General features: G+C 50.5%; 1 protein-coding gene across 1 annotated transcript in view; it reads right to left on the bottom strand.

The window, feature by feature from the left end:
• The window catches only part of LOC138473498 (vomeronasal type-2 receptor 116-like), a 75,197-nt gene extending 73,185 nt beyond the window's left edge, over positions 1 to 2,012 (bottom strand). The window contains exon 1 of the mRNA XM_069612137.1: positions 1,106 to 2,012. Within this exon, the coding sequence (XP_069468238.1) occupies positions 1,106 to 2,012 (907 nt within the window). The remainder of the gene's footprint in view (positions 1 to 1,105) is intronic.
• Positions 2,013 to 15,789: the final 13,777 nt, after the last annotated feature.

Below are 15,789 nucleotides of genomic sequence, written 5' to 3'. Positions count from 1 at the left end.
AGGAGCCACCGTTCTTGTTCATGCCCTTCCCAATATATACGGGCAAAAAAGGAATGTGCCAACACTTAATACAACAATGTGTTTCTAGAACCAACATGGAGTTGTATCTCTTGACAGATAAGCAAGGCCAATGTTCCCTATTGCGTATCCTGTTGGTCCTGTCCTGGGGGCACTCGGGCTTAAATCATGTTCGGGTTTTCACACATTGAATGGTATTCTCGAAAGTACTGCTTTGCCGCTGAAGGACTTTGTTGCTGGTGCTGCCGTTCTTCTGCAAACTGTGGACTTGTGGACTTGTTGGACTTAATGCTTGTGGCAATCAGCGGATTCACGCAGTTCATTCAAACTTTTGACATATGTAACTCCAATAAAAGAAACAAAAGAAGAATAGAACAGTTTTGTTACTACACAGAACTAAAGATGATCTATAGAGATTGCAAATTGTGGTGTACCATTCAATGTGTGAAAACCACAACATGAATTAAGCCCAAGTGCCCCGAGGACAGGACCAACAGGATACGCAACAGGGAACATTGGCCTTGCTGATCTGTCAAGAGATACATCTCCATGTTGGTTCTAGAAACACATTGTTGTATCAAGTGTTGGCACATTCCTTTTTTGCCCGTATATATTGGGAAGGGCATGAACAAGAACGGTGGCTCCTTGTGGAGTAGCCACCATAGAAAGGCATAATTAAGGTTTCTTATTTCTTTGGTTTGTACGCCTTCAGTGGAAATGCACACACAATAATATGTGGCCAAATCTATCTACTGTTTTAACATTGTGTATTTAATATGTTGTGATAAATATTAAAATATGTATATTTTTTCAACATCTACATGGTTAAGAGCCCTTGTTTTGGGGTAAAAAATGCAAAGAACTAAATGTGTATACATCTAGGGTAGCTCACTCGTAGCGGTAAGGTAAGGAAGCTGATTTGTGGGACTCTTTTTGATTTTGCCCCTAATGAAATCCACCTGGTCCCCATGGACTAACTTCTGCATTATCCCCTCCATTCGTCTACCCACCACCTTGGCCAAGATTTTAACATCGGTGTTGAGCAATGGTATGGGTCGGTAGGATGAGCATTTCCTCGGGTCTTTACCTTCCTTGGGGAGGACCACTATAATGGCACCCATCATGGAATCGGGGAGGGTGCCCCCTTCCAAGACCTCGTTGAAGACCCTCGCCAGATAGGGAGACAGGGAGGACCGCAACCTCTTATAAAAATAGACCGAGAAGCCATCTTCCCCCGGGGAGGTCCCCACCTTCATCCCGCTGATCGCCTTCTCCACCTCCTCCTCGGTCACCCGACCCTCCAGCCCCTCCGCCATTTCCCGTGAAAGGGACGGTATCTGTATGGAGCCGAGAAATTCCTCAATTTGGGCATCGCCGCCGTCATATTTGGAGGCGTATAGTGATTCGTAGTATTGGCGGAAGGCTTCGCTTATGTGGGGGGTGTCACAGCCTAGTGTACCCTTGCTATCCCTCACCTCCTTCACCATCCTGCTTCTCTGGACCTCATTCAATTTCCAGGCCAGGATCCTGTCCGCTCTGTCCCCCTTCTCGTAATATTTCTGTTTAACCATTAGGAGGCTCCTCTCGGTTTTGTGGAGGAGAAGATCCTTCAATTGGAGCCTATAGTCCTCCAGGGCGGCCACGCGGTCTCGCTCCAGGGTCCGTGTCGGGGAGCCCCCCGGTTGAATATGAGCTATTTTTTCCCTCAAAATCCTCTCCTGGGTTTCCCTTTCCCTCTTCTGTCGGGAACCTATTTTTATGAGCACTCCTCTTAGGGTCGCCTTAAAGGCGTCCCAGAGGGTGTGCGTCCCCACCTCCCCGTTGTCATTGAGCTTGAAGAACTCTGTAACGGCATCCAGGACATTCTGGGCATGTACCTCGTCCCTCAGGATGGCGTCGTTGCATCTCCAACGTCCCCTCCGTTCTCTACACCAGTCCCCTGCCAGGGTGACCCTAACCAAGTCGTGGTCTGACCAGGGGACGGGGTCTATCATGTAACCCGCTATGTGAGGTCGGAGTACCACGTCCACGAGGATATAGTCTATCCTTGAGAAGGCCTTGTGGGCGGAGGAATAGAACGAGAAAGAAGAAGTCCCTGCCTGGGGGTAGGTAGTGTATCCGCCAGGTTCAGGTCTTCATTTACCCTCTGAAAGCAACGTGCCGAGGCGTCTCCAGCGGGTCTGGGCTTTGGTGGAACCACCCGTTGTCCATCTCTGGATGGGTCTAGGACCATATTGAAGTCGCCTCCCACCACCAATGGGCCCTGGACAAAGGTTTTCAGCCTTTCCCCCACTCCCTCCCAGAATTGGGCCTGGCTCTCGTTTGGGACATATACTACCGCCAATGTTTTGGGCGATCCCTGTAGGGAGCCTCGTACGAAGAGGAAGCGGCCTTCTGGGTCCCTCAGGGCGGAGTCTTTTTCGAAACCCAACCCTCTGGCGATCAGAATTGCAACCCCTCTTTTCTTTCCTTTATGGGATGCATGGAAAACCTCCTCGATTCCGCCTCCCCACAACCTGGGCTCCCTCCCCCTCACCCAGTGTGTTTCCTGCACGAAAAGTAGATCTAGCTTCGCCCTCCTAAATTCCCTGCTGATTAGGGATCTCTTCGTGGGAGTGTTCAAGCCCCGTACGTTTAGGGGCCCCACCCCCAGGGCCGGTCGGTCATCAGCCATAATCGCTGTCACCTTTCCCCTTGGTCACCGATGTTGCATGGTCGCTCTCACCCTGCTTACTGTGTTTTTTTGTTTTGGCCTCTTTGAAACGTTTTCCCAACTTACCCCTCAACACTTTTCCCGCCCTAAAACCCCCAACTTGTAAACAGACCCCCACCCCCCTCCCCGGCGTCCAGCCATGTAGTTCTTCCATTCCTGGATTATTGGCTGGACCACCAGCCGGATCCCCCCGGCCAGGCTTCACTTACAAATCTCGTTAACGTGAGCCCCTCCCCCCCATCTCGACTCTCCCCCGAACCTCTCCGTTTGGGCACTCTCCCGGATACTACCCTCGGTTCCCACAGTTGTGTGCCCCCCTAAGCCCCCATATACTTGCAGTTTGAGGGGGTGCAGCAAACAGAGCAACCCCAGGGTCCTCCTGTTTTTCGATCTCGGTGATCTGCATGGGGTCGCAGGTGTCACCCCTCTGAATCGGCATGGTCGTCCTCCATCGGTGTTGGTGGTGTGTTCAGTTTCTTGAACTTCCTCGCGCCGGTTTTTCTCCTTCTGTAGTTGGGCTGCCCGGGGGTGCCCCTGCTAAGCGCCTCCGGACCCACTGGTCCCCTCCGGGGGTGGGTGCTTCCACATAGACTTGAATAGCACCCTTGATGTCTTCTTCCGTTACCAGCGTTGTGCGTTGGCCTAGGTATTCGAAGGACAGGGAGAAGGGATATCCCCATCTGTATCGGATGCCCTTCTCTTTCAGTTGTTGTGTCAGGGGGCGGCACATCCTTCGTTTAGCTAGAGTATAAGCTGAGAGGTCTTGAAAAATGGCGATTTGTGCACCGTTATAAGTTATCGCCCCCGCCTTCCTCACCGCCTCTTGAACTTTAGCTTTCTCCGTGTAATAGTGGAAGCGAGCTAGAACCGATCTGGGGCTCCCCGATCTTCCCCCAGCCCTCTGCACCCTGTCGAACATGAGTTCCGTCGTCATTTCCTCGGCAAACAGGAGGGTGATGATGTCTCTCACTACTCGGGTCAGCTCCCTCTCCGTCTCGCCCTCCGTCTCCGGGATCCCAAAGAACCTTAGATTGTTCCGCCTTTCCCTATTTTCATAGTCGTCCATAATCCTGGTTCTCTCTTCGTCCCTCTTTTTCAGAGCCACAAGTCGTGTATCGAATTGGATTTCCTGAGATGTAGAGGACAATTGATAATTTTCCACTTGCAGGACTCTGTCCTCGATTTTGTCTACCCTTTGGTCCAGTTTCTCGAACTTCTGGGCAATGTCCGATCTCATTTCTCTAATCTCCTGGAGGATGGAGGCAAAGCCCCTCTCCATCGCCGCTGCGGATTGGTCCTTGGATTCAGCGTGGGCCATCGTTCCGGAGGTATTGGGGACCTCGGTGGAGTTCTCTGTTTCTTGGAATCGAAACGTTTGTAGGGCCTTCTTCCAGCTCATGGGGTGTTGCTGATCCCCTGCGGTGGGGTCCGCTGGGGTCCGAGGGGCCTTTGGGGAGAGCACCGTGCCGTCCCGGGACCAGTCTGTAGTGCGTCGCTCCGATGGGGATTGTAGACAATGGATTGTCACCTGCGGGTTGTGGGGTAGTCCTTCAGGCGGGCACTCGCCCCGCCAGCTGAGGACGGGGGCCTCTCACCTGGTTCGCGGACCGCTTGTGTGATCAGGGTGGGCCTGGGGTCCAGTGATGTGAAGGACGCCAAAGGTGTGTTCCAATGCCCTTGAGCAGCGTGGTCGTGGGTCTCCCTTCAGGTCTTAAATGTTCAACGCCTCCCAGCTGCGTGGTGCGTTGTGGCCCTGTGGGCCCCTGGAGTTGTGCTGCACTGACCTGGGCCCGCGGTGTTGTGAATATCTCCGGGGTGTGGGCTTTAGCCATTGTGAGTGATGGGTCAGCCCCGCAGGCGGGCACTCGCCCCGCTTTACCAGGAGCGGGGGCCTCTCACCTGGACTGCCGGACCACTGTTTCCCCCTGGGCCGGTGTCCCTGGGGACCTCCTTTGTCCAGCGGGTTCTCAATCCGGGGCGCGGCCCTGGGGGTCTACCCCTGCGATTCCCACGGTCGTGGGGGTCTGTGCCACCTGCTCTCTGGCTGGGGGCCACTATTGTGACCCTGGGTGGGGAGATCTGGCTGGCATTGATAGTGGATGTCTCGGTTCTCGTGGGGGGAACGGCTCCGCCCCCCACCCGAGTTGAAGCGTCGCTGGAGAGCGTCCTCACCTGGGTCTCCTCTGGCGGGGCCTGGCCTCCCGCGCCGACCCCACAGGCCCTTACTGCCTTGCCGCGGTGTCCGGAGCAGCGCCGGGAAAGAGTCTGTCTCCTCTCCCCGAGGACGGGGGGGCTCGCTGCTGGGGCCCGCACGGGGAGCGCCGTTCCCCCGACACTCGCCTTTCACCTCCTGGGCCCAGAGGAGGGCCTGGCTCTTCTCCCCGGCTCCCGATTCGCGGAGGGATCCATCGTTTCCTGCGCCGACGGACGCGCCGCCCTCCCAGTCGCGCACCAGCACTCGCGGTTCTCCAGTTCCATTTGGCGCTGGAGGGCCGTCTCTTCGAGCAGGGGCGCCACGGGAGGGTCGCCAGCTCCCGCTGCTCGTTACACTTGTTGGGGTCTCTCGGGGGGCTCAATCCCCTGGATGGGCCCAGCTTCGCCGGGAGCACCGCAATCAGGCTGCCATTGCCTGTGCGCCCCCTGGTGGCCTCCGTCTAATAATTCTTAAGGGAGGTGTGTATACTTTTCTGACTGTGTTTGAACTTGCTTTGATTTATAGTGCTGGTGTATTTCTTCAAGTGTGTGTTAAATAAATAATTATATACTTTTTGATACAAAGCTCTGGTTAGTGTTTGCTTGCTCTACTGCGTTTTTAGCCCTATTGTGTATCCTCTGTATACAGCCCTACTCTTCTTGAGAGAAGTCTGACTGCTCAGCCACAGCTACCAGGTAAATCTGGGTGGTACAGACTGCTACCAATTGGGTTTACTGCTTACTCCTGTAGTCTTAATCTTCTTGCAGTGGTCCCCAAGGGAACTGCACAGGATTCTGCCTAACATCTCCGAATCACTGGCTACTTATGATCCAAGCCCATAACCCAGCATGCCCCTCCGAATAACTTTTTTACTTATGGCCCCAGCCCATAAACCAGCATGCCGCTCCGAATCACTGGCTACATATGACCCCAGCCTATAAACCAGCATGCCCCTCCGAATAACTGGTTTACTTATGGCCCCAGCCCATAAACCAGCATGCCACTCTGAATCACTGGTTACTTATGACCCCAGCTCATAAACCAGCATGCCTCTCCCAATCACTGGGCACTTATGACCCCAGCCCATAAACCAGCATGCCACTCCGAATCACTGGTTACTTATGACTCCAGCCCATAAACCACCATGCCACTCCGAATCACTGGTTACTTATGACCCCAGCCTATAAACAAGCATGCCTCTCCCAATCACTGGGCACTTATGACCCCAGCCCATAAACCAGCATCCCACTTCCGAATCACTGGTTACTTATGACCTCAGGCCATAAACCAGCATGCCTTTCCGAATCGCAGGCTTCCTATGGCCCCAGCCCATAAACCAGCATGCCTCTCCAAATCACTGGCTGTTAGGCAGAATCCTGTGCAGTTCCCTTAGGGAGCACTACAGAAGATTAAGGGCCTCATTACACGGATGGCAGAGAACCATGGCGCTATTAGCGCCATTGTTCATGCCGGTAAAATACTGGCACCGCCTTGGCGGAAAGGGGAATTACCGCCCCATTCCAAGGTTGGCGGGGCGGTAATTCCCCCTTCAACCATTGTCCTTCCCCATTCCCATTTTTGGCCCATAGGGCTCAATGGGAATGGGGAAGGCGCCAATTACGGTACCGCAAATTGCGGTACCGTAATTAGCTCCCTGGGATTTCTTTGGTTTTTAATGCCTGCAAAAAGCAAGCGTTAAATCCCCCAACCCGCAAAGGGGCCTTGTAGTAAGGCGGTAAAGATTTACCGGTACCGGTATTTTACCAGTACCGATAAATCCTTACCGCCCTCCGTGTAATGAGGCCCTAAGACTACAGGTATATGCAATCAATCCCCTTTGGTATCAGTCTGTACCTCAAAGAGTAAGTTGGTAGCTGTGGCTGAGCAGTCAGACTTATCTCAAGAGGGAGATGAGCAGTATTCAGGGTTTACACAACAGGACTACGTTACTATGGAACAAGAAAACACTGACCAAAGCTTTGTATCAAAAAGAATATATATATTTATCTTACACACTCTGATGTTTACACACAAATCACTTTCATAAAGTAAGTTAAAGCAGTCTGAAAAGTATACACAACTCCCTTTTTAAATTGTAGACAAGTTTGAGCAAGAGTGAAAATTGAGCAAAATGGCACAGTGAAAACCAAGCAGAAATGGCACTCTGTCAATTTCTCAAAAGGGAGGGAAAGGCCAAGTTATACAGGAATATACTCTTACACACGCCAGCAACACTTCCCAAGAAGATTGTGAACAAGTTAAGCAGGGTAGTACTTTAGCATGTATAAAACTGAGGTGAAAACCGAGCAAAATGGCACTTCAGCAATTCATAAATGGGAAGGAAAGGTGGTTATAAGAGTTTCAGTTGCACCAACATATTTCTTGAAGAGAAACAATCTAGAGAAGGCAGTTGTATCAGATCTAGCCAAAGTCAATAGTCCTGTGCCAGAGTCAGTGGTACAAGGTAAAGTGCCTAGGTTCAAAATGTTCTAGTAGCTGCAGTCAGGTCTTTGTTAAATGATTGAAAAGGCGGTTTCAGGACGATGAAAGATAAACTTAGACAAAAAGGCGGCCAGCCCAGAAGGTAAGTAAAAGATTTAAAAAACCTTTAGCAATACCAACGACAATGGGAGGCCTGGCAGAACAATGTACCTTAAAAGTGGAAGAGGCTCCTGAGGTGGCGGTAGTTCCTGGCCGTTCCTGCAGTTCGGGAGTTCCAGCAGAGGAAGAGAGGCTCTTGTCGTCAAGGAAGGTTCGAGTAACTGCACTGCCCAGGGATGAAACCAGCCGCGGTGCTGGCAAAACGAATAAAAAGTACGCTCCTTTAGATCGCGGTCTGGGTGGACGAGTGCCTGGCTATCCGGTCTCCGAGTGCAGGGCACTGGCGATTCAACCAAGGCAGGTCCTGGAAGGTGATTGGTGAACTGGTTGGCCCCACCAGCTCAAGGGAAGAAGACTCTTGCAGAGTAAGATCTTCTCAAGTCGTTGGAGAAAAATGGTGAGGATCTGCAGCAGGGCTTCACCGGTGGTTCAGTCGTTGCAGATGTCTTCAGCTTCTCTCCTCTTTGGTTCTTTTAGTTCCAGTGGCGATGTCTTGTCCTCCAGTCCTCAGGACCCTGCTTTTATGCAGCAAGACTCCCATTCATACAGCCTAGCTGTCACTCACACAGTGGGGTGGCTCTCCTGGCAGAAGAACCCCCCAGCCCAACAGGGCAGAGTGCGACTTGGGTTGCGTAGGCAACCCACTCCAGGGTGCCTATTCCCCCTCCCACACATCCTGTCTACCCCAAACCCTGCAAGTAAGCCTCTTCGGAAGTGTCTCTGGGCCAACCAGTGGGCTGACCAGCCTACACGGGACGTTTGCTCTGTCACCGCCGCTGTTTCGAGGAGGCCCTCGAAACTTGGCATACTGCTAGTTCTGTGTCCATGGCACCCTCACACCGAATTCCGTGCACTTGGCATTCCCAGGTCTGAAGTGAGACGAGTGTATCCGGACCGGAGTAAACGCGGTTGCCGGGTTGCCCTGCTGTGGCAACGACCTGTGCAAGTTTGCTGCATTTGTGACCCCCTTGCCCCTGAAGCCTGCTGCGGTGGAACTGGGCCAATTCTTCCACCCTGAGTGGAGAAATCGCCACTGTCCCATTTGGGAATCCTGGCTGCATTTCGGGAACTACACAGTGTCGAGACGTCCTGATTGTCGCATTCGAACCTGCCAGCAAAGTGGACTGTACTGGCGAAGTTTGGGTCTGCCTGCGTTGAGGACCGGTGAGTAATTCTTACCCCAACCGGTGGCCCCTAGCATAGGAGCCCATTTTTACGCACGAAATGGCCCCTGAGGGCCGCTTTCCTTTCCACAGCTATTGTACATTAGCAAATCCGTACCAAACTCTCCAACTGCCTCTGCCCTCAAGTAGAGGTCCTGTTTGAATAGTGGGAACTTGTTCTTCATTGCCTCATCCACCTTCCTGAGCTGCGAGAGACCCTTGAAGAGACCCTATTTTGTTCTTTGACACAAGCGCGTGCATGTACTATTGGGCGTAAGGCTCCTCTCTTCGTAGGGCTTGGACTGCCTCTTAAGTTAGGTGTATCCTCGATGTGGAACTGGGTCTAAAGATTATTTGCACTGCCTGTTTTCCTCCCCCTCTAGGTGGTCTACATATTCCATGCTTTTAACCCCTTAGACACCAATGGTCTTGTATATATATTGTATTGATATTGATGTATTAGTTTACTCTAGTGTTACTGTGTGTTAGGCAGAATCCCGTGCAGTTCCCTTAGGGAACACTGCAAAAAGATTAAGACTACAGGAGTAAGCAGTAAACCCAATTGGTAGCAGCCTGCACCACCCAGATTTGCCTGGTAGCTGTGGCTGAGCAGTCAGACTTATCTCAAGAAGAGTAGGGCAGTATGCAGAGGATACACAATAGGACTAAAAACACAGTAGAGCAAACAAACACTGACCAGAGCTTTGTATCAAAAGTATATAATTATTTATTTAAAACACACTTTGGGAAATAAACTAGCACTCTAAATCAAAATCAAGTTAAAACACAGTCAGGTGAAGTATAAACACCTCCCTTGATAACTATTAGACAAGTCAGAGTTAAAACACCACTATTTGTTAAAAACAGTTGTGAGCATGTAACCTAGATGGCACTCCAATAGTTAAGTTAAAGGGAGAGAAAAAGGCAGGCCATAAAAATAAAACAGTTCCCAACACTTTTAGAAGTTCAAAGCAAGGGAGTAAAGGCAGTATACACTGTAGAGCCAAAGTTCATAGGCCAGGCCCACTTTAAATGGAGCAAAGCGAAATGTGCCCAGGATCACACAGTTTAAAATGCACTAAAAGTCTTTGCAGAATGTTCAAAAGAGGTTGGGGTGATTCAAGAAGTAAAGTTAGAAGGTCTGGGGCCATCCCAGTTGGAAAGCCAAGGATTTAAGGGTCACCTTCAGCAATCCGTGGAAAGGGTATCTAGGCAGCACACTGTACCTTAAAGAGAGGGGAAGCTCCGGCAGTGGCAGTTGTTCCTGGCAGTGGTTGCAGTTCATTGTTTCCACCAGGGGTAGAGAGGATCTCGTCAAGGAGGACACTTGGAGTCGATGCACTGCACAGGGAGGAAACCAGCCACAGAGTTCGTTGTTTAAAAGGTGCGTTCCTTTTATTCATGGTCAAAGTGGTGAAGCTTGGCTATCCAGCCGCCGGGGTGCTTGACACGGGCGATTCGACCAAGTGACGTCTTTGGAAGGCGAAAGGGGAAAACTGGTTGATCCCACCAGCTCAAAGGAAGAAGACTCATCCAGCAGAAGATCTTCTCTTGCCGTTGGGAAAGTGGTGAGTTTGTTGCAGCAGGGCTCCACCGGTGGTGTCGTCGTTGCAGATGGCTCAGCTTCTTCCCTCTTCTGATTCTTAGGTCCTGTGGTGACTTCTGAAGTTCCAGTCCCAAAGACCCTGCCTTTATGTAGAAAACCCCCCATTTAACAGCCTAGTTGTCACTCATACATGCTAAGTGCTGAGCCTGGCGGCTCACCACTGGGCCAATCAGAAAAGAGTGCGACTTCGGTTGCTAAGGCAACGCAGTCCAGGGTGCCAATTCCCCTCCCCACACATCCTGTGGAACCCAGACAGAGTGGCACCATTTGGAGGGCTTCTGTGGAGAAGCCCGCCAAAATAGTGGAACAAAGGACTCAACCTTGGTTAGAGCTACAGAGACGGACACGAACACCATTTTAGAAAAGAGTTCTGGCAAAAAAGACCCAACCGTTGATTTAATATTAAATAAATAAACCAGCGGTATCTTTAACATTGCACCAAAAAGTGGTGTGTTTAAAATCAATGGGAAAATCCCATAGGAAATATTCTGGTGGAATATTTTGCGTGGTAACCACTGTCACCAGCCAGAAACTCGACAAGGGGGGACTGGACAGTGCCCCCTTGAAAACAGACCCAGGGTCAATCTAATTACCCCCTTCCAATACTTCCACAATATGATGGTTTGTACTGGTTCTGTTCACAATTTTGGACTAGTAACGTCAATGGTGACTTTACATGCCCTGGGAGACAGTAGTCAGTCCCAGGGTATGGAGTCTATGTTTGGGGGTCACTATGATACCCTTGTGTTACTGCACTGCGGGTGCTGTGTAACACACATAAAAAAAACAGATGATACCCTATGGAGTAAAAGACCCCATAGCCCATAACCACACAAAGAGTCAAAGACATACCTCAAATCATGCCTAAGAGTGGGAGAAAAAGAGTCTCACTCTTAGCAGGAGAAAAAAAAAACAAACCCCAAAAATCCAGCAAAGCTGCTGGGGGACTCACTAGGTTTGGGAAATTAGCCTTAACAGAGAATTCTCCCTAACTCTCGCCCCCCCCACCCCAGACTAAGGGAGAGGAGGATTGAATCCACTCCTGGATGAATCTCATACCTCTAGTCGGTTATAAATAACCTAGAGAGACCATCAGCATTTTGGTGGTGACACCTTGATCTGTGTTCAATGGATAAATCAAAGGTTTTCCTTTGTAAGCTATATGACCTACAAACCCTTTGAGGAACATCTTCCTTGTTAAATCTATAGGGGATCTGCTTGACCAGTCCCTCAGAAGTTGGTACAAATTCTGAACCTGTGTTAGGCTTTTTCAAGGGGTCCTTGGAGTCCCTTAGATCTAGAGGGGCCTCCAAGGTTACTCACCACCTCTCTGTTGGGAGCAGGTTGGATCTCAGGCCTCTTGGTTGGAGGGGTTGGGGTTAGGCAATCTACCTGGTCCCATTCCTCTTAGATCTTACCTCACTTACTTTAGGAGTTTCACTCCCAATACTAGGATTTGAGTTGGAGTCTTCAGTAGAAGGTCCAACAGGCTGAAGGTTTTTGGCCTTAGACTTTTCTTTTCTGGTTTTCCGCCAGCACTAAGAATTACCAGTTCTCTTAGGCCTAGAGAAGGGGTCCAGTTGGTCTATCCACCTCTTCCTCAGAAGCAGGGGGAGTCAGAGACTCTAAAAGTGGGGGAATAATGATGGAGCTTGGTTCGGGCTCCCATTTCCCTAACATTTCAGCCTGAAATTTGCCTGGGTTAGAGGTCAACTTACTAACACCAGGGCTTGTAGTGGGGTTCTCTGTAGAGGTTCCCGGAGGCTTAGAGTGGTCCCTTAAGATGGCCTCTCTAGCCAATTTGGTTAGGTTCTGCATCTCTATACTGGGAGGCCTGGGGGTACTGGATACTACTCCTAGAGTTTTTAGATCATTCCCCAACAGGACTCTCCCAGGTACCTCAGTCTGAACACTGACAGGGATCCTCACTGTCATGTTATTACACTGAATGCGGGCTGGTAGAATAGGAACCATGTGGACAGGGCCTACAGAATTTCTAGTGGGACCTTTGGGTGCCTTAGCCACATCCTCAGGTTTAAAATATCTTTCATCCACTACTGTTCTGCTAGCCCCAGAGTCTCTCCTGGCAGGAGTATCCTGGCCATTGATGAGAACACTGTCCATGTAATATATTTAAGAGTTTGCTGGTAGGGAGTCATAGATTTCCCTATTCTGGCTGCTCACCAGACCCATAGGCCCTAAGGATACACTTGCTTGAAGACCCAAGGGTTCTTCAGCAAAGACTTCAAAGTGAGCACTAGCCACTTGTACTTCCTCCTCAGGAGTGAAGGCTAAGGAGACTGTGCAGATCCCTGCAGGTTTACCCTTACATCTGGGACCTCCTTTGATGTGGTCAGTTGCTCCATCACCCTCCATCACCCTCCATTACGCCCATCGTCAAAGATCTGCAAGGGACACCCCTTTAAGCACACACTATGTTAAAGAGTCTCCATCACCCTCCATCACCCTCCATCACGCCCATCGTCAAGGATCTGCAAGGGACACCCCTTTAAGCACACACTATGTTAAAGAGCCTCCATCACCTGCAAAACATTTACAACCAAATACACTTCTCTCGCTGGCTGAGATACGAACATCCCACAAGAAGTGAAAACATCACCAGACTGCAAACAAAGAAGTGCAAGATGCACAATACAGGAAACAGCATTGCCCTGATGCCATTCCCATTTCTCATCCCCATCACTGTGGGGCTCTGCAAATTGACTAGTTCCAGTTGGTGCTTTATAAATCACCCATGGGTAAATAACCTTCACCCCACACTCAGCCCTGTCATGTTGTGTGTGATGCTGTAAATGCATTGGAGGGACAGGACCTCCATGTCCTTGTCCTCTTCCCTTATCATGTGTGTTCTCTGTTTTCGGTGCAGCTCTTCCTCTTTGTGGTTGTGGTGAACAGAGACCCTTGGGATACCCTTATGGCACCCATAGGTGGCATTACAACCCTGTGCCCATAGTGTATGTTTTTGGGCACCTGTGTGTGACCCACAGAGCCGGAATGAACTGGTGGCAGCTCCATGCTGAATTTGACAAGTGCTTTGAGTGTCCTCCATTTTGGGCTACCCAGGGGCCCTGCCCTAGGTATCAGTTGATTCCTGATAGGAGTCTAGATGGCCCCTGTGGCCTCTTGGTTTCTATTACCTTTTATCCTGTTTTCCCAAAGACCTGGGAAGCCCTGACGCTGTCCCATCCCCTGACTGGCTTTTAGGTGGAAGAACCACCTAAAAGCCCATCCCCTGACTGGCTTTTAGGTGGAAGAACCATATGTGGTATTGTAGGGAAGTCCAGGCCAGACTGGCTGGAGCCTTCCCAATGACTTCCCACCCCAAGGGCCTACCCTATGTTATGGGTAGGCCCTTGGGGTGGGACCTGGGAAAATGGAGTGTGTTATGAATATGCATTCAGTGTTATTTGTGTCTGGTTTCTGTGTATGTGACACAAAGAATGAGCCAGCCCTGCTTTCATTTACCAATCTGAAAGCCGCCGTGTCTGTCGCAGACTCCAAGAGAGAACCTGGCTAGGAAACCCCATCCTGAGCTACGAGGGAACATCATGCAAAGCTGATCAACTTCAAGGCACACTGGAGGTCAGTCCTCGAAAAGGTTGCCGACCAGAGATGGGGTCCGCCAAGAACCTGAAGTGAAGCACCCGGACATCAAAGTCCATCATCGTAGACCAGGGTTTGGAGGTTTGCCGTGACCGCTGGAAGCCTGTCAAGTCATGGTGCTCAGAAGCAGGAACATCTTGATGCCATTCTTCTCGACGACCAGAGCCACAATGCTCCTCCTTTGCCTAAGACATTTGAACTGAAGGGCTCCTTTGCCATCACCGTCGACCACTTTGTCCCAGTGTAGAAAGTCTAAGTTGCTGACGACCAAGGAGAATCCGCTGGTAGGTTTCCAGCCATGCGAAGTGCACAAAGACATAGGGCCTCATTACACGGTAGGCGGTAGCCATGGCACTAATAGCGCCATGGCTACCCCCTTACCGCATTCCGGGTTCGTGTTCCCGGAATGGAGACTTAACAGGTCATTCCGACCTTGGCAGGACTGGTAAGTCCCCGTTCCGGGAACCATTCCCCATTCCCATTTGAGCCCCCCTAGGGCTCAATGGGAATGGGGAAGGAGCTAATAACGGTACTGCATTTTGCGGTACCGTTATTAGCTCTGAAGTCCCTTAGAGGGTCCCTTCCCTAAACCAGGCGTTAGGGGAGGGACCCGCTAAGGAACCTCGTAGTAGGGTGCTAAGGGATTACCGGCACCGGTACCCTTACCGGTGCCGGTAATCCCTTACCGCCTACTGTGTTATGAGGCCCATAGACTGATGAAGATCCGAAAGCCAGCCGTGGTCCAGTCTCGATCGCTGACGACCCAACGGCCTTGCTGGGCCTACATTCTTCATCAATCTGCTTTGCTGAAACAAACTCTTGTCATCAAGGTGCACCGCACGCCTCATTTCACAGGACGTCCCTGACTGATCTTCGATGAGCACCACGAAGGTCGAAGCTGTTCTCCTGACGACAGTGTTCAATTTTTTTTCAAGGAATCTCAATGCCCTGTGGCTCCTGCTTTAACGGAAGTTCACCCACAAGGGATCCGTTGAAGAAACACTGTTAAGCTCGGGTATATTGGGGTAGTAGAAAACTTTACCAAGAAAGAAGACTATCTTTAACATTACTGGAGTGGGCTTGCTAATACTCTTTACTTATAAGTTGCCAAGGTGGGTAGATCCTCACACAGAACTGTGCCTTGGTAGCGGGACAAAGTATTCTTGCCAGAGTACGAAGGTTTTTATTGATTGTGTATATATATATTGAACCTTATTAATATAAAGAACTGTGTTATCACCTAACATAGTGTGTGGACATTCCTTTGTGGAGGTTTTGGGGACTACACTGTATTTAAGAACCAGCCTGCATCATCTCCTGAGAGCTTAAGCATTGATTGCTCGTCCATTGCTACCGCATAGAGACTTGGCTGGGGTGCTCTGTGCTTCTACTCTGCCATATAGAGGTCAGGTGTACATAACCCCCTTCAAGGCTTGACAATGTTCATCACTAAAGCCATGGTAAACACCTCCACCCTGCATATAGCGCTTGTACATTGTTAATCTCAGAAGCCATGGAAGACACTCCACATCCAGCCCTGTTGATTTGTTTACCACTGAGCTCAAGATAGTCGCTTGTACCCCACATGCAGCCCTGTCATGTTGTTTATCACTAACACCATGGTAAACACTTGCACCCTGCATATAGCGCTGGTACATGTTCATCTCAGAAGCCATGGTAGACACCACACATGTGTTCATCACTGAGGTCAAGATAGTCACTTGCGGGCATGGCCAACGGCGCGATGAGGAGGACGCAGACTCTCGTCGCTCCCGCAATCGCCGCAGAAATCCTGTAAAAATTACCTGATGGGGTAGAAAAATAACCCCTATTGATAGTGGGCGTCACTGGGTCCACCCAGATCTAAGAA

This window comes from Ambystoma mexicanum, chromosome 8 (assembly GCF_040938575.1).
Source record: "Ambystoma mexicanum isolate Mex_15411 chromosome 8, UKY_AmexF1_1, whole genome shotgun sequence".
In the NCBI taxonomy this organism is placed as follows: domain Eukaryota; kingdom Metazoa; phylum Chordata; class Amphibia; order Caudata; family Ambystomatidae; genus Ambystoma; species Ambystoma mexicanum.
Note: the sequence above shows the minus strand (reverse complement) of the source record. Positions and strands in the feature narration are given on the sequence as shown.